The sequence below is a fragment of the Cygnus olor genome, chromosome 22 (assembly GCF_009769625.2).
Source record: "Cygnus olor isolate bCygOlo1 chromosome 22, bCygOlo1.pri.v2, whole genome shotgun sequence".
NCBI classification, from domain to species: domain Eukaryota; kingdom Metazoa; phylum Chordata; class Aves; order Anseriformes; family Anatidae; genus Cygnus; species Cygnus olor.
In genome coordinates this window covers 6,040,890-6,068,439 of record NC_049190.1, presented here as the reverse complement: position 1 = coordinate 6,068,439, position 27,550 = coordinate 6,040,890, and the positions used below count along the sequence as shown (strand labels likewise).

Below are 27,550 nucleotides of genomic sequence, written 5' to 3'. Positions count from 1 at the left end.
AGATAATTGAAGCTTGTTGGATCAATAGCCCACGATGATCTAATATATTGACTATAGATAGCTATCTGAGCAGTAATGGGTTAGTCATCAATGCATAAATATAAGGGCAGTCACTTGTGGCCAGTCAACCCGGGCTTACAACACCCACATCCAGGACAGCTACACACGTAATCTGGGCTCCTGCTGACTCTGCAAGCACTTGCCTGATGATGGGGGTTGAATCAAACCCAGGCAAACCCCCATTACTCTCCTTAGCTTTGACTAGAAATCAAATATGAATTATGCATTTATATCATCCATCACAGAACGCTGTCATAGGGGGATGAGACAAAAGCTTTGGATTCTCCCATTTTTTATATAGCACTATGCGTCTCCCTTAGTAGGGCATTAAAAAGCTTTTTTCCCCTCACTGTGCAACTGCTGTTGCCTAAAATAACTGAGGTGGTCGGAATTACTGCCTCTCTCTCTGATGTCTACAAAGAGAGCCTAAGTCCTGAGGCTGAGCAAGGTGGGACGAATCTGGGTACCACTGAGTGCAATGGGATTTGGGCATGCTTTCACACCCAGCAAAAAACTTCTCCAAAAATTCCTGCTACTTCCATCTTTAGTCCAGGCTGTATTACCCATCAAGCACCTTTCCACAAGAGCTGTGTTGCATACTTAAAACATCGAATCCAGGAGCTTACAAGCCACAGGGTATCTTCTGCCACCTTAAGTGGGCGGTGAGACATGGGAATCTGAACACAACCCAAATAGCCTGAGATATATCTTATACCATGATGTGGATTTAAAAGAAAAAAAAAATAATATATTAGCACACAGAATATTAAGTCATTCATATTTTCTGCAATTAATTTATCTGTCATCAATGGACTCATAAACTATTTGACTCTATGACAGCTTGGAAAGAGAAGATGCCAACTTTTCCTGCAGGTGTGCATCTGGTTGGGAAGACATCAGCAATTGTACGTGCAGGGAGGGAGGATGATAGGAGGGAGACAGAGGGGTTGTGAAATAAGATGGGAGTGAAAGTGTTGGCAAAAATGCTGGCTAGCTGCATTTGTCCTCCTTAAAGATGGGAAGAAAGGTTTGAGAAGCCCTCGGTTTCAAACAGCCTTCCCAAAAGTAGGGCGAGGGCCCCTTAATGCACAGTTTTATTGATCTGGCTTCAGGCAATGAACCCATAAAAAGAGGCCAGGACACTATAGAAATGGTTTAGCACATTTCCCATATTCAGTGTGATACTTAAAATATGTATTTAGCACCAGAGATCTGGTACTTACATGCCAGTGTGATCATAAATCCTCTTGATTTCACTAGGAGGTAGTTTCCTTTATGTTTTTTGCATATCTGCTCTTCAGAGCTTCTGCCTTGGCACTTATGTGTGTATCTCCACACTGAGCCTACTTAATGGCCATGAATGAAAAGGCTTTGGGGCTTGGGAGATTTGGAAAATGACACAAGTGAAGACAGATTTGAGGATTCCTGGTAACGATCAAGTGGCAGTGGAGATGGGTGTTACAAAAACCAGGCAGAGCTATGAGTGAGCACCCCATCTCCCGCCAGGCTGGGCACAGAAGAAATAACCCCAGGATATCGCTGGGTTAGCATATCTCAGGGGTTTTCTCTGGACTGGAGCACCATGGCTTGGAGGAGAGACCTGAGCATCACTTGGGGCTCTGGGAACTGCCCCCCACCAACCCTTTTGGGTTCATTAACAGAATGGAGCTCTGGGTGGGTAAGTCGCAAAGCAGCAGCACTGGCAAGGGAAATGTCCCAAAGCAGGGTTTGGGGCTGGTTTTAAATACAGCATTTTGTATTCCGCCCAACACACACCTCTCTGGAGGATCCAATGTTTCACCCCTTGATTCCTGTTTTTAAATGAACTGGTGCCAGATAATGTTGATCCCCGATAGACTGAGATACTTTTGCATTCAAATGGTATAAAGGTTTTCTCCTCTCTCCTTGTGCACAAAATGAAATGAAATGAGATAAAATAATAAAATAAATAGTAAAAAGGTGGGTTGGGGAGGAGAAAGCAAAGCTATTACAGCCACAAAAACAAATAACCCATGTGGAAAAGTTCTGATTTGAAACCTCTGTCAAGAGGAAGAACAGGTAATGGGTCTCAAAGGATAAAGGAAAACTAGTAGTGAGCCAGAGTCCTGACTAGCTTTTTGCCCATCTTTTGGCAGAAAATGAAGGAGAAAGGTAAAAGTAAGGGACTACACTGTGGTTTGGGTACCAGAATGGGAAAATGGGAAAAATCTGCAGTGACAAACCAATTAGAGGTTGGACTTATGAGATAATGAGTGTGCTTAACTCCTGCTGAAGCCCAAGCGCAGCTGAGGACGCTGCAGGCTGCAAGCTGAGACATTTAAAGCGAATCAGTCTGCCCAACAAGCTGGCTGTACCGTGCATTCAGTATTAGACATGTTGCTGTATTGCAGATTTGTTGCCCCCTCACACACACAAAGCTTAATTTTTATGTGTTACATGAGTTTCCATCCTTCTGGGCCAGAAAAGAGCGGGGTGTGCAGGCAGCCAGCCTCCTGCTGCACTCAAGTCCCACCTTTGTCTGTGTTTGTTACCAGGTGCGATGCTGTCCCGGCTCTTATCGCAGCATGCGGAGACATCTAATGGCCCCATAACACACTGCAGACAATTAATTGTAGCGCACAGCATCTTGCCAGCATACCTGAGCAGTGACCTGGAGCTGCCACCTCTGCAGAGCTCAGCCAGTCCCACAGGCAGCAATGCAAGCAAGACGTGAGCTTCGTGCCAGCCGCAGCAATGGACTCTGTGACAGGTAACTTGTCACCAGCACGCCCACCTCGAAACTCAAGAAGAAAATGTGTCCTGGATTGCAGAGGTTTTGAGTCAAATGCCTGTTAGTTGTTGCTCTGCATCACAATTGCAATGCTTGTATCCAGCTCATGCAACATGCAGCAAGTTGGAGGGGTGATGGAGCGATGCCCGCTGTGGATATAAAGGTGAATCCTTGATTTTGTGTGGCAAAACCCAGGTGGAAAGTGTGAGCATTTCCCACTGATTGCTGAAATCTGCAGTGAAATGTTTTACTCAGCATGCTCAGCTCTAGCGGCACAACCCGCCCCTGGAAAGGAATTAAATAAAAATGGGGAGAAAGGGGAAGAGCAAAGAACCAACGCAAGGAATTTTACTCCACAAATACGGAAACGTCTCGAACGTGCCACTGGCGTGTTGCAGCAGACAGCTTAAGCTGAGAGAAAATTCTTTGGCAGTGACATCAATTCAGCAGTAAGTAATGCATTTTCTAGGGCTGAAATTCAAGTTAAGGTCTCTTCGGTGAGTGGAATGATTGAATGGTATTTATAAAAAAAGAAACCAACAAATGAGACTCCTTTTGTTAGGCTCTCATCTGCCCGTAATTTAAAAGTTGTTTTTTTCCCCTTTTTTTAACTACTTGAACTGTGCCACGTGTACTGAAGTCTGCTAGAACTGCCTGGAACTTGGCCTTCTTTAGAACTTGCCACCTAATCCCACACGTCTAGAAGTCGACAATAATGTTTTTGGATGCTGAGTGACTAATCCAGACTTTGAGGATCTTGGGCCCATTCACATTCACCCCTTCCACCAACATGTTGGGACCCAGCAGAAGCCACAGGCCCTCTGAATGCTGGGGAAGGAGAGCAAGAAAAGGACAATTCGGAGCTGTGCATCCTGGAGAAATATGGCCCAGAACTACCTTTTTGTCCAGTAAATCGTGCAGCTTTCAGCAGTCAGTGGTTTATAGCCTCACTAAGCCAAAACCTGCCTCTGTTTAATAACCCCTAGCGAATCTCTCCTCCAGAAATTGTCACCTTTTTTTTCATTCTATAATATATATATATATATTTATATAGAAATTGCCATAATTTTATGAGGGAGTTCTCACTGCCTATGAATTTAAAACTAGCCTGGATAATGCTCTGGTGAAAAAGCAGTAAAAATAGTTTTGTACCATCAAGGGAAGGGCTTAAAAGTTTATTTTCTTGCTGAGTGACTGGAGTTAGGCAAAACCCATCCCCAAAGGTTTCATTGCTGGTGATGCAGCTGTAGGGATTGCCAAATACATACTCAACAGAAGACTAGTTTTCTAAAAATAGCGATTAGATCGTTAACTCTGTCTCTCTCTTGATCCAAATTAAGTCTGAGGACAGATCTGGAGCTGGTGTGAAGGGAGGGGGTGCCGCTGAACTTAGCACTTCCCACCAGCTCTGTCCTCTCGTATTCTATGGACCAGGGCTTGGACGAGACCTGCAGCGACCAGTGCAGTGACACCACCAGATATCCATCTTGAAATAAGGTTTGGTTTAGGCCAAGGCACTGCTACACACTGGGGGAAAATGGGGAGAGCCTCAAACTTGGGCTGTTTTGGTGCAAATTCATGCATAGGATACTGTGCTTTTGTACAGTCTGCCATGCCTGGCTGCACAGGAGTGAGCAGAGTCTGCCTCTTGCTGGTAAAAGGCTATCTCATGTAGCTGTTTGCAAATGAGATGTTTAATTGAAGCTGGTTGGAAATGAGATTGTTACTGGTTGTCTTGACTGCAGTAAAGGGAGATAAAGAGGGAGGTCAAGCCAGCAGCTCATCCCTGCTCTTACAGACACGTCTCTCTGGGCAGGGTGAGCTAATCCCTGGTGCTGCTCACCGGGTTTCACTTCTCTGTGGGTGGCTGCATGTGGAAGGAGATGGTTTCGAGATGGTCTGCAGCTGGACTGATTGGGCTGTGAGATGGCTGCTGGACTAAGAAGGACTACAGAGGGTGCTGGAGGCTCTTCCTGAGCATCTCCAGTTCCACGTGAGCTTGACTCCTGAGAGATGTGAGTGCTGGCTACTGAAGTCTTCTGACCTTGCAAACAATGCCAGAAAAATGTGTAATTGTGTCTGAGTGCGAGAGGATGGTTTTGCAGAAAAGAGGATTATGGAGGGATGATCCAGACACAGTGCGGCATCTGTCCTTGGGGAGGGGAGGTGCACCACTGGGATGATCTCTCCCAGACATGATCCTTCAGGTCCAGGTTGGAGCACTCCGTGGGACAAGATGTAGAAGAAGTTTCCATAGCTGAGCTGCAACCCACTCCCGAGGCACCTTATCTTCATCTCTAATTGTCTCTATTCACATGCAATCAAAAATAGAGGGATTTGGGATTAGATCTGCTCTGATGTTACCCCAGGCAAAACAGTGGCTGGGCGCAGTGTTTATTTTGGGTCTTTATGCCCTGGCAGAGGAAGAGGTTGCAATGTAAAGTGGGTGCAATGTAAAGCACGTCGCAGTTTCATGTTGTGGCTGGGCTTTGCTTGATAAGTGCAGAAAGCAAGGAACTGCAGATGAAGTCTCCTGTCTTGCCTCCCTGCCTTGCTGGTGACCACTATAAATTTAAAGCCCAATAAAATTAAATACTGGGGAAAAAAAAAGTTACAATAACACTGCCAGGATTAGACCAAAAGAAAACACGTGCCAGAGGAAAACCCCATTTAGAAATCAACCGCCACTAAATAATTCATCTCTCTCCCACAGACCCCATTGTCCTGCCTCGTGCCTCAGTGACTTCACCATTTTGGTTTATAGTGTCGTTTGGAAAAAAAGGGGGTGGGGGGAGAAACGTTGCTTAAAAAGTAAGTCAGAGGCTCCAACATGTGTTCTTGGCGGGCTGAATTCAAGATGAGGGTTTTAGACTTCCCGTGGGAGCTCCCTTTCACAGCTCTCCCCTAATCCTCTGGAAATCGCCTGTTCCCTACAGCTGTCGGTGCGCCAGATAAACTATTTGTTCAATTATTCTTGGCCGAGATGGTGCGGGCTGCCTCAAAGCTGCCGGCCCCATCGCTCGGCCCACTTCAATCGCCTTTGGAGGAGCCCGAGCCTGTTTGAAGGCCACCGTCCTCCTCGCAAGACTGTCCCCGCTCCCGCCCCCGTGTCCTTTTTATCTCGCCATGACACCCCCAGGGCAGCCAGCGATGCTCCCGCAGGGGCGGACAGGGAGGGCGGCTCTGGTGTCGGAGCGCCTGGGCGAGAAAATAATTACAAATGAAAGAGAGATTAGCAGAAGCTGTTGCGACAAATGCTCCCGAAATGGTTTCTGGAGCACCGGCGGTGGCTTCTAACGGGAGAAGTCAGCTGCAGCTGCCGTCCCTATGGCAATGCAGAGAAATACGGGGCCCGCTGGGACCCCGGCATGAAAGCCTAAGACCCGACAAACCACGGCTCGGGGGACAAGGTGACGGACTGGGGCAGCTTCACATCATGCAAATGGACTGGTAATTAACGCAATTTTTTTCACATTTGTCTCTCCCCCTTCCGCCTCCATCCCCCAGGCTCGGCTTTTGCAGAAGTGTTCAAACCCATCTAATAAATGGCTCGCAGCTGCTGAAAGATGGCTCTTGCCTGGTGCTGGGAATTGCTCCAGGTTCACCTTGCGAGGGGTGCAAGCCTCTCCAAGACGGGCGCACAATCTCCCTATGATTTGTCATGGCTCTGAGTAGGGCTTGTACCAGTTTGCCAAAACTCTTCCCATTTAACCGTCAGATCAGGACAACACATCACCAATAGCTGGAGATGTCAGTTGTACAGGACATGCAGGGATGGTCTTTGATGGTCTTTGCATGAGATCATATATAGTTGATTCTTCATAGAGAGAGCTCCTGGCAAGTCATTCCTACTGAGAACAAGGCTAAAAGCATCCCATACTTCTCCCCAAGCACGACTTGGCCCAGCCAGGTGGGTATATCTGATGGAGTCGAGGTGTGAAATGGATAGGCATAGCTTGCACTGCAAGAGAGCGGGTGATGAAGTAGCACTTTCCTCAGCCACGTGGTGGTGGAGGAGCTGCCTCAGTCCTCCTGTGGAACCCCAAAAGAGAAAATAGAAACTCTCTGCCTGTGCCTGCTTCTTTGCAGACAGGAGGTGAGTGGTAAATGAGAGCTGTCAAAAGTGGCAATTCCCAACTTTGATCAGCATGCCATTTATATATATATATATATATATATATAAATATATACACATTTATTTATTTATTGTATTTTCCCAAAGAAATCCAAGTTCAGGACTAACTGTGGTGCCTAGTACTTCTGGAAAAGGGAGGGAGGCGTTACTTGGGGAGCAGCACGCAGACAAATGGGTCTACTATATACCAGGCTGTTCATTACCAGTCTCCTGGGGGGGTTGACTCAGGGAGCCCCTGAAGGCAGAGGCAGTGGGGCCACTTAAGGGGACAGGAAAGTCACTGGGATGGATGCACTGCTGGTAATTGCTGGGAATCTAAATGTGGGAAACGGGCTGGCAGCATGCTTTGGTGTCTTGCAGGGAAATGATGCAAAACAAAGCAGGGAGAGCACAGATCTGGAAGAGTCACCCCAGCTGAGCATCCCTTTGTTGTTCTTGTTGATAATTTGGAGCCTCATGGCTCAGGCAAAACCCTCTTTGAGTGAGGAGCTGGGAGCAAAGGGTCCTTTTCACCAGCAGAAAGCAGGTCCCTAAGCTTTGCTACAGCCTCTTCACCAGGCTCAGAAACAGGGGACCATCAGGATGGAGAGCAATCCTGCCTGTCTGCATGCAGAGCAGGACCAGAGGGCAAGCAGGAGACCAAGATGAAGACAGCATCCTTGTCTTCTGCTGGCCATCCATCCTGGCACCTCGTGCTGACCAAAGGGAATTAAGAGTTGCATTTTGCTTAGGGCTGATGAACACCGATAGCATTTTATCACCAGCTCTAATGCCATAGGCAGCAGAAGTATTGTCTTTTGGCCTGGAGATATGGGCAAGCCCTTCCTTGATATTGCATCAAGGTATGGTCAAAGCCTGCTCATCCCACAGGATTAGGAGATGTTAGCATCGCCTTTTCCCTCCTCTGTTTCCACAGGTGAGCAGGACATGCAGCCTCACCACGTCTGCATCCCTCTCCCTACCAGCTGCAGCCCTGTGCCTTGCGCTAAGCACCGCGAGTCCCTGGACTCGACCACGGCCCCCTGTCACCCCGCACCCACCACCCTCCAGCTGCTCCCCGCGTCCCCCCAAGCCCCACGGATGGCTCTGGAAGCCCCGCATCAAAACACCATTAGCGTGGCATCTTCCCACTGTCCAACCCTGGCCCCCTGGCCCCCTGCCCCAGCCGAAACGGCGAGGACAGGCCGGCGCTGCGGCATCCCGCCTGGCACTTTGATGCGCCCGCCCGCGCTCGCTGGGGACAGCTGGGCCGTGCCACAATCCCCTCGGCCCTTTGGGCTAAGCCAACATTTTAAAATAGTCATGTGTGTGTGTCCCCCCAGCCCGACAGTGACAACTGGCAATTATTTTAGATGCTGTTTACGGACTTGTGGAGTAACCGGAGCCCGCGGGTGGCGTGGAGGAATGGGAGGTGGTAGGCAAGGCAGCTGGGGGAGAGGGGGGCAGACCCGAGTGGGTTTCAGCCTAATTAGCAGCCCCCTTGGTTCTCACAGGGGCAGCTGAGGGTGGTGGAAAACCCATTAATGCATTCCAAAGTGGCAGCACCAAAGACTTTTATCCATGTTGTTGGCTGAGCCCGTCTGTGTCTTGGCCCTTAACTTTCAAAAAAATAGATTTTTCTTTTTCAGTTTTAGAAAAAAATTACAGTTCCACACCACCCTAAAGTCATCCTCGGTAAAACTGTGCGTAACCTGGAGTCTGTAAGCAGGGACTGACTGTTCACTATCTCCCATCCAAAAAAAATAGGCAATATGACTTGAGATTCACCGTTAGGCAAGCTCAGACCCCAAAAGGGAGTTTGGCATTTGCAGGAAGGTTTGAGTGCCTTCCCATTAATTTTGGGGCTGTGCAACAGCCTAGGGCACCTCCTTGCTGGAGAAGTGCTGCGCTGTGCTCCAGAGATGGGCTGGGACAGGGATGGGGATGGAGGCTGCGCGGTGCTCCCCTTGTGCCTCAGTTTCCCCATCGGTAAAAGAGGGGAGCGCTGTTCCCAAATTTCCAGGCTGCCTCAAATTGCCTGTGACAAAGGGACACGAGGAGCTTCCCGGGGGCGTGGGGCCGGCTCCACGGGTGGAAACACAACGAGGCGAGGCGATCTGCGGGCCCTCAGCACCACCTAGCGTTCCCAAATGGTGCCGAGGGTCCGTGCCCCCAAGGAACCCCTTGGGCACGGCTCTGGGGGGCTGCCTGGGATGTATTGCCGTCGCCCAAGGTCCCTAAGGGGGAGGTTTAGCTCTTGTCCCCCCCGTCGCGGGTACGGGTTTGGATAAAATGTAATTTTGGGGATTGAGCAGAGTGCTGAAATTGGTGTAAATTAGAAATGTTTGCTCAGGAGGGCTGGGGAGGAGGAAAATAGCAGGCAAAGAACTGTAGCCCGTGATAAATATTGGAAAGAAGCGAAAGTAAATATCGGTATTAATAATGACAATTCCCAAATTTAATTAAAAACATCGAAGAGCTCAGTGTTAAAGTGCCAAAGCGACGTGCTGATGCTCCCTGTCTTTTCAGATGAAACTGAAGATGCTGCCAGTCCCTCGCACTTGCAGCTCCCGAAGGGCTTCCCCATCAGCCAGCAACGTATGGGCCAGCCCCAGGTGTTCAACATCAACAGAACCCCGAGCAAATGCCGCTTTTTCCACTTTTTACCACTTTTTCTACATGATCGGGGAGGTGACATTCCTCCCTCCGCCACCGAGGTGTGCCCTTGCTCCATTCACTGCTGAATGGCAGCTTGAAGGGGGGGGGGGGGGGGGGGGGGGGGAACAAAGCCCTCTGGGATGTTTTCTTTTATTTTTATATTTTATTTTATTTTATTTTATTTATTTTTATTATTTCTGGGTTGGGTTGGGTTTTATTTGTGTGGGTTTTTTTGCTGTGTCCTTCTTCTCCCTGCACCAGCTCCCCTGAGCCCACTCAAAGGGCCTGTAAAAAAAAAATATTACAACATATTTTGCCAGGAAGTGCTGCCACTGTGCAAGGCATGACCTGTGCAGTCGGAACATGGGGCAGCATCTCTTTGCTCTCCTGCCTTTTTTGCTCCATGTCAGCTGTCAGTTATTTTTTCACTTTGCTTGTCCAATGTTAAAATTTCCCATGGAGTTTTGCCTGCTCTTTGCTCTCTTCTCCATGTGATCTCTTCCGCCTCCGTCACCTCTCTCTGTATTTCCCTTTGTGCTGTCTCTCTCTCTTTTCTTGCTCTCCACCTTCACTTTCTCTTATATTTCTTTTGTCTGACCACACTGTTTTATTTCTAGTGATTTTGCTGTCCCTTACAAATTGCTTAGCATTTTCCAAGCACTGTGCAGTGCTGGCATCCAGCTGGGATGGATGCAGCTGGAATCCCACCGTGGCTGAGCTTTCCCCACTTTCATTTAATCCCAGTCCCCTCTTGCCTGTATTTACCCAGAAGGGGGCTCAGATCTGTTTGGGGTGGGGGTGGTTATAGGAACCTTTGGGGTTTGCTTCACTTGCATCAATTTTCTTGGCCAAGTTCTGCCCCAAAGCAATCCCTTCTCAGCGTGTTTTCTCTCTGGCCGTGCACGGATCCTGTTCGCTGTCCGCAGCTGTGCTTTGGCGTGCCTTTGTGGGCTGGCCTTGGGAAGCTGCTACAGATGTGCTGTCTCGGATTTATTCATTCTCTCCTTTTGCCATCTGGCAAACTTCTTCCTAGACATCTTTGCGAGGGAACAGGGTGTTTGTCAGAACCAGGTCACGTTTCACACACAGCCCAAGGAGTCCCTTGCCATCTCCTTCGATAACTCCCAGCCTGCACCTCCTTGGGGCGCTTTCCACTCCCCAAATTTCACACCCTGCCTGGGGACTGGAGCCACCCGAGGTGAGGTGTAAATTGTGCTCATGGCAGCTTGGAGGCAGCCGCAGGACTTTGGCATCCCTGCAAAGCCGTGCGTGGGCTCAGCACACAAATGGCTCCGAGCTCTGGAGTTTTGAGCAGGAGACGAAGCATTGCTTATTCCTTAGTGTTATCCATCAGCCTGCTTTCACTGCTGCCCAGAATTTCAAATCCAAAGCTGTCCGCCCCTCACCACGATGCCTGAAATATTGTTCTCGGGTTGTGATGATCAATTTTGGGATTGCTGCTGCAGTACTGGCTTATCCTGCACTGCAGCAGCAGCAAAGAGATTTCCAGACCCTTCCTGCCTGGTGCGTAACTCTGCGATCGGCTTGGGGAGAGAAAAACACTTCAAGTGAATGAACTTCTACCAGAGGCAAGATGCCTGAATGAGACAGTGACTTTGGAGTCTCATTTTCCTCCTCAATTTTAATTTGGCTATCAAAGATATTAATGGACCATCTGGATATATTATTAGCGCTTCTACACAAGTTAATGAGATGAGAGGGTGCTCTGAAGGGATGCACACAGCCTATAGGGAAGGCTGATGTGACAGACCCGTTTGATAGTTATATGCGGGATGTGACTTCTTTCTGAGGGGCCACGTCAGGTTTTGGGGGATTTAAAAGTGGGAGGATGTAGGCATGCAACTATTTTCCTGGAGATACATTGCCCACGGTGGGTGCTACACTGCACAGCACCCGCTCATTTAGGTGGGGTTTGTGCGCACCCATAACACTTCTGCACAGGTGAAAGGAGTACAAGATGTAATTACCTACTTTGGCTGGAACAACATCAATGACCCGGGGAGGGACCATGAAAGTGTCTATGTCTGGACGGGTGTGTCATGCAGCTCTCCAGACCACTTTCCAGTTTCCCCACATCCTAAAGTCTCAGCCAAGCCACGCGGCTCACCTCTGGCTGTGTGTCCATGTGGCAGGGGGTCTTGCACTCATCCCCGGTGCCAACACACGGAAACGAGGGAACTCATTTCCTGGCTATAACACTCCGCACTTCCCCCATTTCTCCAAGCAATTAATTCTGATCCCTTTCCAAGCTATTTTATACATCCTGGACTAGGAATCATGAATTTTTGCCAGGACTGGTTTCACGTCAAGGTGACAAGGTTTGGGAGAGCTGCCGATCAGGACTCGAGCCCTGGCTTTTTTCTGCTGCCTGTGACATGCAGCAGGGTCACCCCAAGTCCCACCTTGGGTGGGAGCCCCATGTCTGTGGCTGGTGAGAAGCCAAAATCTGGACACAGGCTGGATGAGGTCCAGCCTTTATGTGTGATTTCAAGGTCATTGAAGGAGCTGCGAAGGTTTTAAGGGGTTGCTGAACATTAACGGAGGTATAGCTATAAATTAGTTGACTTTTTGTCTGTGTTTTACTAGGAAATGGTTGCTGTGAACCATGGGGAAGTTGAAGAGGTTGAACACATTCAGATTCAGACTAGCCACCTGCTCAGGGATGGTGTTTGCTACCATAAATACGCACGCAGAGGTTTCCTATTTCCTTATAGTAAAATCCACCCCCCACAGGCACCATGGTTTCGTTCTGCAAATATTTTGCAGTGCAAATTTCCTGGTAGACAAGGAACACCAGCAACAGGCAGCAGAGCATTCGCTAAGGGCACATTTCAATTTCAGAGTCAGGTTTCTGCCAGAGTAGCTAAACTGAGCCCTCTGAGATGAGGGGAGCTGTGGGATTTATAAACCCAGTCTAGCAACTTGGAATTTCATTGTCAGTGGAAGAGCAAAGCAAATTTTTGCACAGCATTTTTGGTGTTTCGTTTACATTTCTGGACATCCTGTGGTTTTTTTGTTTGTTTGTTTTTGTTTGTTTGTTTCATAAACTTGCTCAGGAGAACAGCACCTCCCCAGCTAAGTAATTAGTTACATTTCCAGGCCCTCCACATCACACTCATTTTCCTCTCATTTGTTGCTCAGCCTCCCTTTCAGGTGCAGGGCTTTGAGGATAAACCTAAAGACCCCACCATGTGTCTGCTGCAGAGATGATGTAAAAGGGTCCTGATCCTTAACCCATTTTATTCTGATTTATTCCAGGCTCACAGGACCGGAGTTAAAATGGCAGCAGGTTCCTAGGGCATCCATGAAAAAAAATTAATGGAGGAGCTACGTAGCTGGAGCAGAGAAATGCCTGCAGCTTGGTTTTTCTCTATGGAAAATGTGAGTCGCCCACCTGAACGAACATGCACAGCTCGGGCGTCCAACCCCAATGCCGCAGCAGCTGTCAGGACGAGAAGCTGATAAAATCAACAGGGAGAGGACGCCTGCAGGGTGCTTTCTTCCTCCCCCGACTCCAGCAGCACGCACCTCTAGAAGAGGGGAGCGCAGATGAATTAACGGGGCGTTATTTTTACAAGAAGACACCTGTTTGAACAACAGCAGAAGATGGGGTGAGCGAATAGATTTGGTTTTAATAAATGCCCCACTTGAAAAAAAAAAAAAAAAAAGTGCCAGGGGATAGCTAGACAGTGCTTCTAACTGCGAAGTCATTTATGAAATGCAGTGGATATATTTAAAAATGTGCCCAGACAGTAAGACTCGGCTTTCTCACTACAAATTCCCTGCGGCAGGTGTATTTGCTGCCGGTGATGTAAGTACCTGTGCTGCTCCATAAAAGTGAGTTAAACCAAGGGCTGGCGAGGCTATAGCACAGAAGGCTCTGTCAGTGCTTCTGTTACAAATAGCGATAATAATGCTTACCTCTCTCCCAAGGGTGTCGTGGGGGTTAATTATTTAACATTTGTAAAGCACTTGCAGGGCTGGAGATGAAAGTGGAAAGTATTATTAAGAATAAACTACATTTTATAGGAGGTCTGGTCAGAAAATTGCGTTCGGAGTTGAAATATGGGTTATGATCGCGGATCCCTGGAGGAGCATCTATCACAACCTGGGACGCAGGGAAAATGAAGTACACAGAAGCAGTGAAGCTGTTTGGTGGGTCCCCCTTCAATGTCCCAGCATTTTGGGGGCTGCAAAGGGTGAAGGGGGGAGGGATGGGGCGGGAGGGGGTGATGCCCCATGCACCCTGCACAAGGAGAGCGATGCAGGGGGAGGGTCTGGAGAAGGATATTTGACACTTGCGATGAGTAAAGAAATAGGGATTTGGGGTTAAAGATTTCAGCTGGAGCGTGGAGCCAGCGGGGCGAGGCACGGGCAGGGCCACGGGGTGGAGCGCAGCTCACCTGGGCGCAGGTGCGGCTGGAGCGGCCGGGCAGGTACCGAGGGGCGGCCGCGGGAAGGGGCTTCGTGTGGGAAAATGCGGTGGGAGATGGGGTGGGCAAATACACCCTGTCTCCTTTTTGGAATGGGGCCTCATGTCGGGTGGCTGGGAAGCCCCGTGGATTGGGTTCCCGGGTGGGGCAGGGTGCGGGACCCCCAAATTCGGTGTCTGGACCAAAGCCATGAGGAGGGAGGTGAGGGGTTGGGGTGGGTGAGGCTGGACCCGCTCCCCTCGGGTGAGTGACGTGGAGGGGGGGCTCTGCACAATGGGGTGTCCTGGTGTAACGGGGTGCAGTGGGGTGGGGGAGGCAGGGACTTGCTGCTGCCTCTGCTGGGCGGTGGGAGGTGGCAGCAGCACTGTCTGGGGAGAAAGTTGGAAATTGAACATGATACAGGGGGCTAAAGGCAGCAGAGGTGAGACAGGGGCAGCCAGGGGGTCCCCACGAGCCCCCCGTGTACCTCGCTGGACTGCCTGCGAGAAGCCCTCCCCAGCTGCTTGCTCTGCTCCCAGCCAAATGAAACACAAAGGCCCTGTCCAAGAGCTGGACCGAAATCGCCCTACGTGTGCTGAAGCAGAAAGTCTTCCCCCACCCTCCTCTCCCTGCAGTACTGCCCTGAACAGTCTCTTTTAGTACCTGAAAACGGGGCAGGTGAGGAGGAAATGAGTCCGGGAACTGCCCTTCTCCACAGCCGGTGCCTCCCTCAGGAGGACACTGCTGCAGGAGGTTTCTTCCTTCTTCCTACCAGCACGTCACCAAATCTAACAATGTTTTGGTGTGAGCAGGGCAGTTCCAGAGCTTTAAGTCAGGCAGCCGCAGGTATCCAATAAACCGAGGCACACCGCCACCGTGCAGCAAGCGGAGGTGAGAGTGTTTAAGGTGATTAATTGGCTGTGCCTTGAATATATTGAAACTGAAACGGTCTCTTTAATAGTTTTTTTGGGGAAAGCTTTTTGCTTGAGGGTTGTCAAAGGCAGCACTCAGCCTGTGTCATATGGTGGGCCTGCCCAAAATATCCCCTAGGGAGACCAGGCAAGGCAAGGGGGCTCCTTCCCCTGGGCAAGGGATGCTCGTTAGTGCTGGGCTCCCCCCGATAAATGGCAGGGGAGGAAGGACAGAGGATGAGGAGCAGGGAGCAGCCACAGATTAGTTGTTAAAGAGATTGCAGCAAGTGCCAGCTTTGGGACAATTTTAGGATGTGCAATTGTCTCGTCTTCAGAAAATAAGGACTTTGCGGCGTTTCTGGTGGCAGCAATGCCAGTTTGGGGTCACGGCTGTGTGCTGGTACCCATGAGGTAATAGGGGCTCGCGGAGTCAGGGCGATTTCATCACCGTGCATCACGGAGCAGGCGAGACCTTGGCAAGGCGAGTCCTATGGCAACCTCCACCTTCAGAAAGCACTTTAATCTCTAACGCAGAGGCCAAGAAAAATGGCTTTTAGGATGGTAACACGCATTTCCCAAAAGAGATCATTTTTAAAGTCAGACCCTGTTTCCTTAAAACCACAAATAAGCAAATGCACGCAGTAAAGAGAAGCAAAAGATGACAAAGCACCTGCTCTGAGCCTGTGTAATTAAGAAGGCTTCGGGTAATTTGTTTTATTGCTCAGCTTTCTCCGCTGGGCTGTAGCTGAGCTGGAGGGCGGTCGCCACTCTGGGGTCCTGGGCTCACGTCCCTCACCACAGCCGCTCTGGTGGGGTAAAATCGAGCACAACCAAATGAAACAGTGGCACAGCAGAAGGCCAGCAGAGGCAGGGTGGCAGCAGGGAGCAAAAAAACCTCCTCTCCTTTCGGTCTCTCGCCCCCAGTGTCTCTTTTCATTAAAGTCTGTTTTGTCTATTACACAGACCACGCTGGAAGCTTTCATCAGTTTGAACTTCCAGGTTTAATTTTCCCACTGCAAACCTAATGGCAAGCCTGTGTGTTAGGATGCACTCAATCTATCTCATGCCTCCATCCACTCCTTCTGTACAAGCTCCAGCAATGGAAGGTCCTTCAGCTATTCCCCCACAATTGGGCCCAGCAGGTTCCAATGTCGCTGATGATTTGTAACGTAAGACAAAACCCCCAAACTATCTTTTATAGGCAGAAAAGTTGCTTTCTTGGTTTTGCAGATGCAGCCAGGCTTGGGAGTATTAGTAACAAATAATATGATTGTTCAGTGTCACCAACACTGCCCAGTGTGGATGGAGGCAGAAATACAAGAAAACCTGGTGATAATGGGATGAAATGGTTCAGAGTGGGGTTTCAGGCTGACATTAATGCATTAGGGATCCAGCTCCTAGGGGAGCTAATGGAAGTACTGCTCTCATTAGAAGTGCCCCTGAGTCTGTACAGAGAAACAGGACTGAGCTGGTAACGGCACGGGGCAGAGCACGGACAGCGGGTGGCCGGGACACGAGATAGGGGAACTGCCATTTGTCCATACACCTGACGTCTCCTGGGTGTCATCTTTGCAATTTTTCTGTCTGCAGTGGTATAGCTATATCACTGCCACGGCTGCTTCTCCAGGCACCTCATTGCTGGACCATTTCTTTCCCTCCCAGCCTTTTTTTTTTTTTCTGTTTTTTTTTTTTTTCTTTTCTTTTCTTTTTTTTTTTCTAGTAGATCAGGCTGTGGGGTTATGTTGAATCCAACACAAACCAATGTGATGCACAGGGAGAACGTGGGGGTGGGAACTGGGCTGACGGAGGTTTTTTTTTGGCCAAAGCACTTCAGCTGCTGTTGGTCTCTAGGTCTGGGCTTGATGCCCTCCCGCACTCTCAGATTCAGCACAGGGAGGCCAAAACCACATCGAGAGGGTCAGAAATAGCTGCATTACTTCCAGACATGCACCTCAGTGGCATTTCCCAGCTGGGATCCAGACTGAGCTCAGCCTTTTTGCGAGCGAGGACATTTCTCTTCTTTACTGAGTCAGCGTTTCCCCCGGGAATGCCACTGTCACACGAACACACCCTGAAAGCCACGCAGCAGGTCCCCCAGAGAGCCAAACAGCTCTGCTGGCTCTGAACTGTCTGATTTGTGGAGGTTGAAGGGCAGAGTTAATTGCACGGGTGATGGCTATGAGCTGTTTCCAATCGCGAACTTCAGACCATAATTTCCAAGCTGGGGACATGGAAGCAGTGCCCTGAGCAAGTCGTTATCAATGCACTAATAAAACCTTTGCAAAACAACAACAAGGAAAGGGAAGGGAAGGGAAGGGAAGGGAAGGGAAGGGAAGGGAAGGGAAGGGAAGGGAAGGGAAGGGAAGGGAAGGGAAGGGAAGGGAAGGGAAGGGAAGGGAAGGGAAGGGAAGGGAAGGGAGAGGAGAGGAGAGGAGAGGAGAGGAGAGGAGAGGAGGGAGAGGAGAGGAGAGGAGAGGAGAGGAGAGGAGAGGAGAGGAGAGGAGAGGAGAGGAGAGGAGAGGAGAGGAGAGGAGAGGAGAGGAGAGGAGAGGCACACTCAAAATGTTAGAGCAAACAAGGCAAACTCTAGAGGCCCTGGGGCTGGCTGAAAAGAGACTGTCTGGGGCTGTCACAGGGAGGTGGAAAGAGGAGACAAAAGTCTGCCCCGGCTCCTCACCATCCTCCAGACTGCACCAGATGCCTTCCTGGGTGATTAGGTGCATTAGCTCTAAAACAAAAAGAAACCAACTCCTTTGGGAGGTGATAAGAGCAGATGAAAGAGTAAATCATTAAGCCAGCTTGGTGCACGGCATTGTAATAAACAGGCAGTGGGGCAAAGAGCATTAATTACATGGGAGCAGGGAGACGGGTGCGCTATCGAGTGCACAGACCAGATGAGTAGGAAACATGGCAAAGTCACGCCTCACAGCGATGCCCTGTGGCAGCAGTTGCTGGTACCAACCCCGGCACCAGCTGCGTCTTCAGCTTTTTGATTTTTCCCTAACGTGGGGTACCACAGGCACAGCCTCGCTGCATTTGGGGCTGCATGGATAAACAGGAGCCGCTTGCTCTGGGGTGCTTGGGGTTGAAATCTGAGCTGTTGGGTTGTTCTCGTGCTTTTCTTCATCCTACAAACGGGTTGTGTGTTTAACATCTAAAAGTAACCTTTAAGTTTCCCTGCTTTGACTGATCGCTATATCCTTTAGGTAATCACATTCTGACTGCATTGGGCTCATGTGGGAAACCCTCAGGTCCTATTAAACACTGACCTTTAAAATATAACTGCTGGAGCTGGTTCGTGGAGTTAAATATTTGACATATAGGGTAGCATTATAACATGGTAATTATAGCATTAATGCAGTACTGCTGCAGGACTGTCTTGTCATGGTATTCTGCTAGGGGTTTAGTTATGTTAGGGGTTTAGTTATATTATTCTGATATAATACCTTTGCATGTATGTGATGTGGCTCGCTGCTCACCCAGAAAATACAGACTGTTCAGCCATCTCCCCAGCTCAGGCATATTGCTCCCTTTGTCACAGGGATACAGGTAGCTGTTCTGATTCCGTGGTCGTCTCCTTCAAAGGACTAAAGAGGCTATTGTATTAACCTACTGGACTGTGCCAGCAGTGCTGGTAAACAGCGCCTTGCTTTGATTTCATGTTTAATTACCCAATGCGCCCATTGTCAATAAATCCTTGCTTTTAAGTCATGAAATAAGGCAGAGCCTTGCAGTGCTCCTAAAAGCTGCCTGCAAAGCTGTTCTCAAATGCAGTAGGAAATCATGTTTTCATGCACAGTATTTCCACCCAAGCATTAAGTCCCCCCATTTTTTTTGCAGGAAAAGGTTATAGGCATTTGGTGAAGGCAGGACCGTGGCACCAGCTTGGCACAAGGTGCAGTCATGGTTGTGCAGGCAGCTGCATGCACTGGGGTGGTGTTTGTGCCAGAAGGCGACGTTTGCTTGCCTCGAGGTGGTGCATCAGCTGCTTTGGTTAAAGCAGCTCTCACCTGGCAGCAGCAGGTCTGACCCAGCCTGGCGGATTTTCCTGCCCCAGGACAGCTGCCTGCAGGAGATGCTATCTGCACATGGCCAGGACCCAGCGGCTTGGGCTCAACGGAGCGACACAGTGTCTTCAGGACAAACTGACCCCAAAATAGGGGTTGATAAAGCCTAAGCAACAACTTGCACCTCTCAAAGGCCAACAGCAGCAAGCTGTTTTCAACCTCATCCCCAAATTGTCCTTTACAGCAGGAAACAGCAGGAGAAGGGTGTGTTTTGCTTTATCATACCGACAGGTGGGGACTGAAGCCCAAATGCAGCTGGGGAAAGCAAACCAAGGTGGTGGGTGTATGGGCAGGTTCAGCACCAAAGTACGCAGCCCTTCGCTGTTCCGATGGATTGCATCTGTGCCATGAGCAAGCTGGTGTTGCTGTAGCTCAGCACGGGTGGGAGCACTACCGAGCAGAGGAGGAGCTGCTCAGCACCACCAGCACAGCCTTTGCTATCAATTAAAAACTCCTAATTGACCAGCCCAACACAACTGACCTATAGCCGCGCCAAGGCAGGCCCCTGAACATATGCTCAAGCCCACATCAAAGAGCTAATCGTTTCTGCACCTAATTAAGCAAAGCAGCAAATGGTAAACAGGAGCTGGCTGAGTTTTAATTGCTGCAGTTCTCCTAGGAGACGGATCCCCCAGCTCTCCTGCAACCCCTGCACATGTGTGCCAGCACCAGCGGGTGCAGAGGCTCGAGCAAAGGTGCTGAGCAGCTTGGGTGGGATCCCCACTGCAAAACCCGGTTTGGCGATGCTCTAGGAGGAAGCAGTGATGCAGAGAGAAAGTTGTTTGGGGTTTGGGAGCATTTCTGAAGTTGTTTTTAACAAAATCCTTCGGCTTCATGAAATAAATGCTTTTGGGCTGAAACAATTCCAGGAATTTTAAACATTTTTGCTTAGAGCACACTGGTCCTGTGGCTGTTCAAGTTCTTCTGTAAGAGCTGAACAATCCCACTGGTGGTTCCCTTGCCCCCAGCTACAGCTTTCCCCGTGTGTTCTCTCTCCTGCATGGTCCCACAAACCTGACCCTGTCCAGGTCTGCAGGGGATGATGCTCTTGCTCAAACCGTCTGAGGGTTAGGAAAAGCAGGAGCTGCTGCTGGGAGGGATGAAGCCCACTTTGGGCTCTCTGGGGGCTGCAAGATTCAGGCTGCTGGGATGCCAGATTACAGCAGACACAGGGCTCTGCTAAATGAGTCTGGGCTCTGTCTCTTCCAGTCCTCTCCAAAAGGCAAAGGGCAAAAATCCTCCATTTTTTTCCATAGTGTTACATCAAATACTGGTATGATTTGTGTAATGACATTGTATTTCTTTGCCTTTTAGTTGGAGGACGTTGTCAGGATGGCAAACTTCAAGGGTCATGCGCTTCCAGGCAGTTTCTTCCTGCTCTTTGGGCTCTGGTGGTCTGTGAAATACCCACTGAGGCATCTCAGCCAGAAAGCAAGCAAGAAGTCCCAAAGGAATTACTGCTTCCAGCGTGTGGATGCCATCGAAGGAGCAGTCAAAATCGTCTTTGCTCTAATAGGTAAGGGTTATATCGGAGTAGCTGTGTTGGTAGCTTGCCAGCCTGTAGTGATGGCTATGCTGGAGCCCTTGCTCCAGAGAGACTGGCCCAGATGTGGAAAGACACATCTTCTTAATGCTCATCTGGTCTTGGTCTCTAACAGAGTTTGATGCAAAAAAAAAAAAAAAAAAAAAAAAACCAACAAATCTCACACTGCTTCCCAAGGACGAGCTACCATTAATCCAGGCAGTCCTGATTTTTATATCCAGTCCTTTCTCCCTACCCCCAAATCTTCAGCTCTTGCCTTCAGAAAGCCCCTGCAGCAATGTGTGGCATTAATCATCAGAAACACAGTGGTGTGATCTTGCGTGTCTGAGCAGGGATGCTGGCAGAGCAGTTTGTCCCGGACGGTCCGCACATGTACCTCTACAGCGGGGAGAAACGCGACTGGGTGAAGCTGATGAACTGGCAGCACACCACCATGTACCTCTTCTACGGACTCTCCGGGGCGGTGGACGTCCTCACCTACCTCTCCCACGTGGTGCCGCGGGGTCTGGACCGCCTCATGCTCTCTGTGGCTGTGTTCGTCGAAGGTCGGTAGCAGATGGCACTGAATTTGGGGAGAGGTCTTGGAGGGCAAGTCAGAGTGGGACCAAAATTTCCCAGACTGAGATATTGCTCTGGACACCCCCAGGCAGGACACATTTTAGGTCTGATATATTATCGAAGGATTGTCTGTAGCAGGATGGGAAACACAGGCATCAATAGGTCCTGGCTTTGCCTGGTTTGGGGTTTCTGGGGTGAGAGCGGTACAAAGCAGAAGGCTGAGTTCCCTTGTTATGATGAATGGCTGGTGGATGCAGCATCTATCTGACATCCACAGAGCTGTTTGTGTGCCCTGCATTCCCCCGAGAGCCATTAATTGTGCTGCAGGCATCGTCATTCTCATCTGCTTGCACTGCACGTGGCAAATTCAAGTGACTTATTCTGGCTTCAGCACATCATGAATATCATTTTATCTTCAGACTGTCTTGCAAGTTGTGAGCCAGGATTTCAGACCTCTTGGCTCACACAGGGCAGGAAGAAGACACTAGGAAATGAAGTCCTTGCTTTTATTGAAAACCCCTTAACCAAGGCATGTCTCCTGATATTTTCTTTTCCCTTGTCCCAGTGGTCTTTGAAGTAGCAGCACAGACGGTTCAACGGGAAAAGTTTGGCATGTAAGAAAAGGAAATAGATCTTGGAGGGGGCCTGGGTGCTGTCTGTGGCCTGCCACGCATTTCCATGTGACATTAAGAAATGATTTCACTTCCTCATCCTTCAAGCTTACTAATTGCTCACATTTCCCATCTGATAAAGCTCACTGAAATCTAGGTGTGACAAGATTTACTCTACCAGGGCTCTGTGGTCTCGGTCATTGTGCTAAATGCTGCTCTAAGTGGGATACGTATTTTGGCAGGTTGTCTCTTCTATTACCACGTCCTTCACCGCCCCATGCTCGATCAGCATATCCATTCCCTCCTGCTCATCGCCATATTTTCAGGGGCCTGCAGCACCATGCTGGAGGTCTTCCTCTGTGACAACATTGTCCTGGAGATGTTCAGAGCTGGTGTCACCATCATCCAGGGAACGTGGTTCTGGCAGGTCAGTTCTGGCTTCTCTTGCGGAGCCGAGCACCAAGGTAGGAGAGCAATGGCAGAGAGGAAAAGCAGCTGTACATCATGTATCAATCACGTGTCTCTGAAGAATAATTTTGCAAGGCTCACTTCATAAATAGATCATAACCCAGAATGAGAATTTACTCAGCACAGGTCATCTCTGACGGCTGCTCTAGCTGAAATAGCTGTTTGTCTCGGCTTATTGCTTCTCTGGGGGAAAGAGAAGAGGCAAGTGCTCACAGTCAGCAAGCAACATTTTGCAGTACCTAACAACCAAGTACTAATTGCTTAATGTGTCTAATGCACCCGGCAGCACTCCCTCTGTTTTAGTGGAAAGACGCAATCCTCACCAAGCAATCAAACGGCTGAGTAAAAATTAGGCCACCTGATTGCCTTGGTAGGAGCTGGAGAAGCAGAGAAATCAGGTAGAGATAACCAGTCCCAGAACTAAATTGCCAAAATAAGTGTGAGCTCTCCTCCTCTGGCTCATTCCCAGGGCTGCTTCACTGACTCAAACCACCTTTCATCCAGAGGTTAAAAAACTGTGCTGAGCTTGTAAAACACTGAATTTGGAATTTTTAAAGGGTGGCTAGGAGTCTGTGACGCAGATGGATAAACGTATTCAGATTTTGTGCAGAAGAAGGGAGGCTGAAGGTGCAGGCTTGCTTGGTGTGGCTACAAAACTCCTGCAGAATCTTCTCAAGCCCAGTTTGCCTCCAGAGCATCTCCGTGAGGTTAAAAGCCATAACCCTATTTTCAGACCAGCCTGGGGTCATGCACCAATCTCATAACCAGGCTGAGCTTCAAGGACGGGCAGAAATATGGTGCAGAGCCTCAGGACATCAATTTTTCCCCATGTTAATGAACTGCTTCTTCCACCCAGATCGGGGTCGTGCTGTTCCAGCCGTGGGGAGGTCCCATGTGGGATGAGAGAGACCACGACAACATCATGTTCCTCACCATGTGCTTCTTCTGGCACTGGGCAGCCGCTGTGGTCATCCTGGCCATAAACTACACTGTCGCGTACTGGTACGGCTGGGGCTCAGGGCTGGGCAGGAGCGGGGATGGGGACGTCAGGAGAGGGATGTGCAACGAGCAGCCTGTCCTGGAGTACAAAGTCACAGGTGAATAAGCATCCTGTGGCTCCTGCAAGCTTTAGAGCATGGCGACAAGCGTGTGTTTTGTTTTGATGAGTGCACAGAATGCAAAATAGGGGCAGCAAGAGGCACGGGCATTACAGACGGAGAAAGCAAATAAGCGAGCTCCCGAGCTGCTCCTGCGAGCCATGCACTGCTTCTGCTCTGCACTGACAACTGAAAGACAGCTTTTAATTCAATAGAGAAATCAAATCATTACCAGGATGCCCGACACTTGGCCCATCTTTGTCCTTTCTCTTGCAAGGATTTCCAAGCATTTGACACTCATTAAGTTATTAGTGGTGCAGAAAAGAAAAACAGCTTTTAGGACCTCTACAACAGTTTCTCTCCCTCTGTGTGCTCTTACAAGTGCACTTTGCTGCCCTGAGCACTTTGGAGTTTGGCTAATGGTGATTTCTCGCTCGTGTGTTCCAGCTGTATCCAGAGGTGCAGGAGAGGCAGCGGCGAGCCCTACATCGGTCTCGGAGTCCGGAAGCAAAAGTGTGACACGAGCTCCCAGGCTGCTTTCTTAAACGGATCAGATGAAGAGTGAGGATGGTGCAGTCTCCTTCTCCTAATATGTGAAGAATCAGTTTTTCAGAAGAAAAAAACAAAATCTAATGAAATATTTATATTTGGAGAGAGTGGAGAGGTGCCACCATTCTGCTCTTGGGAAGCCCCTTGTGTGCATGGGTGGTAGCTGTCCCAGCCTGTACCCAAATATCACCATCACTGTCCACAGTGACTTTTAGCTACAAAATGAAGTGCAGAAATTCAACATTATGAGATCGTTTTGTCCTGTGGGTTCCCATGTGTGTCTCCGTAGTGAAGGATGGCACCCTTTGGCCAGGTGACTCTTCCAAGCCCCTGCCGGCCTGACCTGCTGCAACTGAAGGCAGGGAAGGTCCAGGCTGGGGTCAGGTCTTCCAACACCTCGGCAACAAAATGTCATCCCAAGAAGGAAGAGCAAAGGAGTGCTGGATGTGGGATTATGTCAAATTTGCAACATCACAGCTTGATTGAACACAATACAAAATTTATTACCAAAGCTTTGAACTAAAGACATGTTTTAAATAGTTTTATATTCACTTAAAGTCTTAAAGAGTGAATAAATGTGAATTAAAAACCCTTGTTGAGCTGATATCCTTAAGTTTAAGTCTTATAAGTTATAGAGTGTGCAATAATGGCTTAGACAAATCCAGCTCTCAGACCTGCAAAGCCTGGAGGCCTGCAAGACACATGGCTGAGCAGCCGGGATTCATGAGACATCCCACTTTTCCACTGAACAAAACCCCCTCGGCTGGGAAAGTGAGATGAAACAGGCACACTTCATTTTCAGCCTGCCTTTGCCAGATAATTACTTACAAAAACATCACTTCCTAAATAAGAGGAAGATGTGCCAGTAGTGAGTATAGAGATTAAGAAATATCTATAAAATAAACACCAGCACAATCTGAGTTACAGCTGTTCGGGTCTCAAACCCTCGGGCCAGGAGGATGCTCTGCACTGAAGTCTTCTCAGTGTTGGGGGGATGGCAGCAGGGTTTGTGCTCCTACACGTGACTGATCCAAAAAGCAGCTGCCCCTCTGCCCGCAGGCCCCAGCCCCTTTCCTCTTGTGCACAGAGGGTGTTGCAGACAAAGGGGTCTGCAGTCAGGCTTTTATTGCTTTATAGCAGTGCTGTAAAGACTAGCTTTCCTGGAATGCCAGCTTCCCTGCATTTCCACCACTTTGGAGCAGGTTTATTTTGCAGCGTTGGATATCAGGAGGTGCCAATAGGGTCAGTGCAAAGGGAATTAAGCGGCAGAGTAATCTGCCACTGTAAATCCATCTGATAAACACCATGCAATTAAGTCTCATGAATTGTAACTGATGAAGACAACAAGCACTTTGCAGATACTTATTCTGCTAAGAGGTGATTGGAATATTTTTTTTTCTAAACTGTGGCAATTCCTCTTGCTGCTCTGATGAGACGTGACCCAGGGAGAGCATTTTGCAGCTGCTGACTCCTAGTGCACTGAGGAAGCCTTATTTGCAGCATGACAAACTGAGCACCTAGAGTGCTCCAGGACAGAAAACAACCTTAATTGAACAGCAGAAAAAAAAGAGTGGTGCTCTGAATTATTTTCTTTAAAAAAAAAAAAAAAGACAAAAAAAAATCATTCTTCCCATTAAATAGCCACATGAGGGCAGCATCAGGTGGCAGAGCTGGTGCTGGGCGTGCAGAAGCTGCTCCAGGCTGGCCGAGGTCACCCTCACCTTGCAGGCACTCTCCTCCTTGCCATCCCCAAAAGCCAGAGGTTATTTCCATCAGAGGGGATGCAGCTGAAAGCTGACCTTGTTTTTTTTTTTTTTTCAAAGCACTCGTTACTTTCGAGCATGAAGGTGGGAATGGGTTTATTGAATTCTTCACAGCTCTGTTTGTTGCTCTTAATCAAGTTGCAGTCTCCTTTCCTTCTGAGATCTCCTCCAGCATTTTCTTGTCCCCTTGTCACCATGTGGCCACAAAACACTTTTCCCCTCTGTAGCACCGAGAGTCTGGAATAGCTTCTGTCTGCCTCATTAACTCCTGGTCCTACAAACATCCTAGGACTGTCAGTATAGTGCTTGCTAATTTGTTTTCCTTCTCTGGAGCACGTTCTTTTCCAAGGTATGAAGGTCAGCAAAGGAGGAGAGATACAGCCTGTGATTAAGTTAGAAGAAAATACAGGTGGTGGTTGCTTTTTGAGGAACTTGTTTTTGGGTGAGAATTAACAATTTGTGTTTTGGCTAAAAAACATGTTTGTAAATAGCTTCGGTACCCAAAGAAGGGCATGAAGGTTGCTGGGTGCCCAGGGCACAGTAAGTGGTCCAGAGATGGCTTATTATATAGTGAAGTGCAACCAAAAGCCATCCTCACATTTATTTCTTACATGACAGACATACCAGGACAGTCCTAAATGGAGTACTACTTTTAACACAGCTTTACTACCAACCAGCACGTTTTTCACTATATAAATTGAATTATCAGCTAGCATCTTGAAACTTTGTACTGGGCAGGCTGGACTGAATGGCCGTGCAGCTGGCATGGACCCGGGCTATGTTTGTAGCCATATCTGACTTTAAAAGGGCTGTAATGCCCTGGGAGATGTTTGGGGTGGTTTGGTTTTAGCCCTATGTCACCGCAGCCTGGTGCTGGTGGATGGTGTCGGTCAGTGCAGGGCGCTGCCAGTGTTGCAGAAATAAGGAACCTGCCCATTCAAGGCAGGAAGATGCTGCTGGTTGTCCCAAAGAGATACCTAGCCCTGTTTCTTCTGCCTTTCTCAGTTCTTCAGTTTCTCAGCACCGAGAGCCCCAGCACAGCCCGTCCACGAGCTGCTCATTTCGTGGTTCTGACCAGAGATAGGATCTACCGCTGCCACCCTTCATGGCCACGTTTATGTAAGGCCGGAATGATAGCGTAGGAAGCAGAACAAGCCCTGCCTATGCTTTTACCACCTGCTTCACCTCCCCTGTTGCCTGTTTATGAAAGCCTGTCTTAGCATTCGTCATAATAATAATAATACTTTGCAATTCCCTAACAACCATCCATCTGCAGAGCCTAAGCTGCTGGCAAACCTTTAATTAGATTGTGCCTCCCACCACCCCCAGGAAGTAGGCAAACATTATCACATTTTTTCATTAGCACTGAGGCCGATGATGAACCTTCAGGGAGAGGATGTTGCAGTTACAGCCAAGAAAAAATAAAATAAAAAATGAAGTCAAATTCAGCTTGGTGTTGAGCTTGGGAACATCAGGGCAGCTGTACGGTTGCTGGGACTATCCCATAATGTTCCCCCTGCCCCAGTGGTTTGCAGCTCAGCACAATTCATTGGAGTGCATCCGTTCATGCTAGCTGTGATAGCTGTGATAGCACCCATGGTGTGTGGCTGACCCCTTCTGTGATCTGGGGGGGGCTGCCATCATTTTGTCCCCTGTTCCCAAGCACTTCTCACAGTCTCATCCTCACTTTTTGTTGTGGGGATGTCTTAAAAGGCTGGAAATCCCTTTTCCCCAAGCATTTCGTGCACTGCCAGCTTTTCCCAAAGTCTGCCTTGCGAACAGACTGGCAGGTACTTTATTTTGAATTACTCTTTCACAAAAACCTTTCTCTGCTGGTTTTGCTCCTGGCTGGCTCTTTAACCTCCATGGCAAGGGGCAGGCACGGTGCAGCTGGGCCTCGTTGTTTCCCCTCTTCCCCCTGCTGCTGGCTCCCAGCTCCTGTTCTCCT

General features: G+C 49.0%; 1 protein-coding gene across 1 annotated transcript; it reads left to right on the top strand.

Moving 5' to 3' along the window:
• Positions 1-13,995: 13,995 nt before the first annotated feature.
• Positions 13,996-24,438, top strand: LOC121058600 (transmembrane protein 45B-like). Its single transcript, XM_040534381.1, has 6 exons — positions 13,996-14,059; positions 20,328-20,529; positions 20,889-21,101; positions 21,968-22,152; positions 23,050-23,195; positions 23,738-24,438. Exons 2-6 carry the CDS (start codon positions 20,346-20,348, stop codon positions 23,853-23,855), a joined length of 846 nt encoding a protein of 281 aa, XP_040390315.1. The 5' UTR covers positions 13,996-14,059; positions 20,328-20,345; the 3' UTR covers positions 23,856-24,438.
• The last annotated feature ends 3,112 nt before the right edge of the window (positions 24,439-27,550 follow it).

Excerpts from the sequence above, each read along its gene's own strand:
- LOC121058600 (XM_040534381.1), top strand. The coding sequence starts at position 20,346 with ATGGCAAACTTCAAGGGTCATGCGCTTCCAGGCAGTTTCTTCCTGCTC. Across the intron at positions 21,102-21,967 it reads TGTGGCTGTGTTCGTCGAAG|GTTGTCTCTTCTATTACCAC; the intron begins GTCGGTAGCAGA and ends GTATTTTGGCAG. Across the intron at positions 23,196-23,737 it reads AACTACACTGTCGCGTACTG|CTGTATCCAGAGGTGCAGGA; the intron begins GTACGGCTGGGG and ends CGTGTGTTCCAG.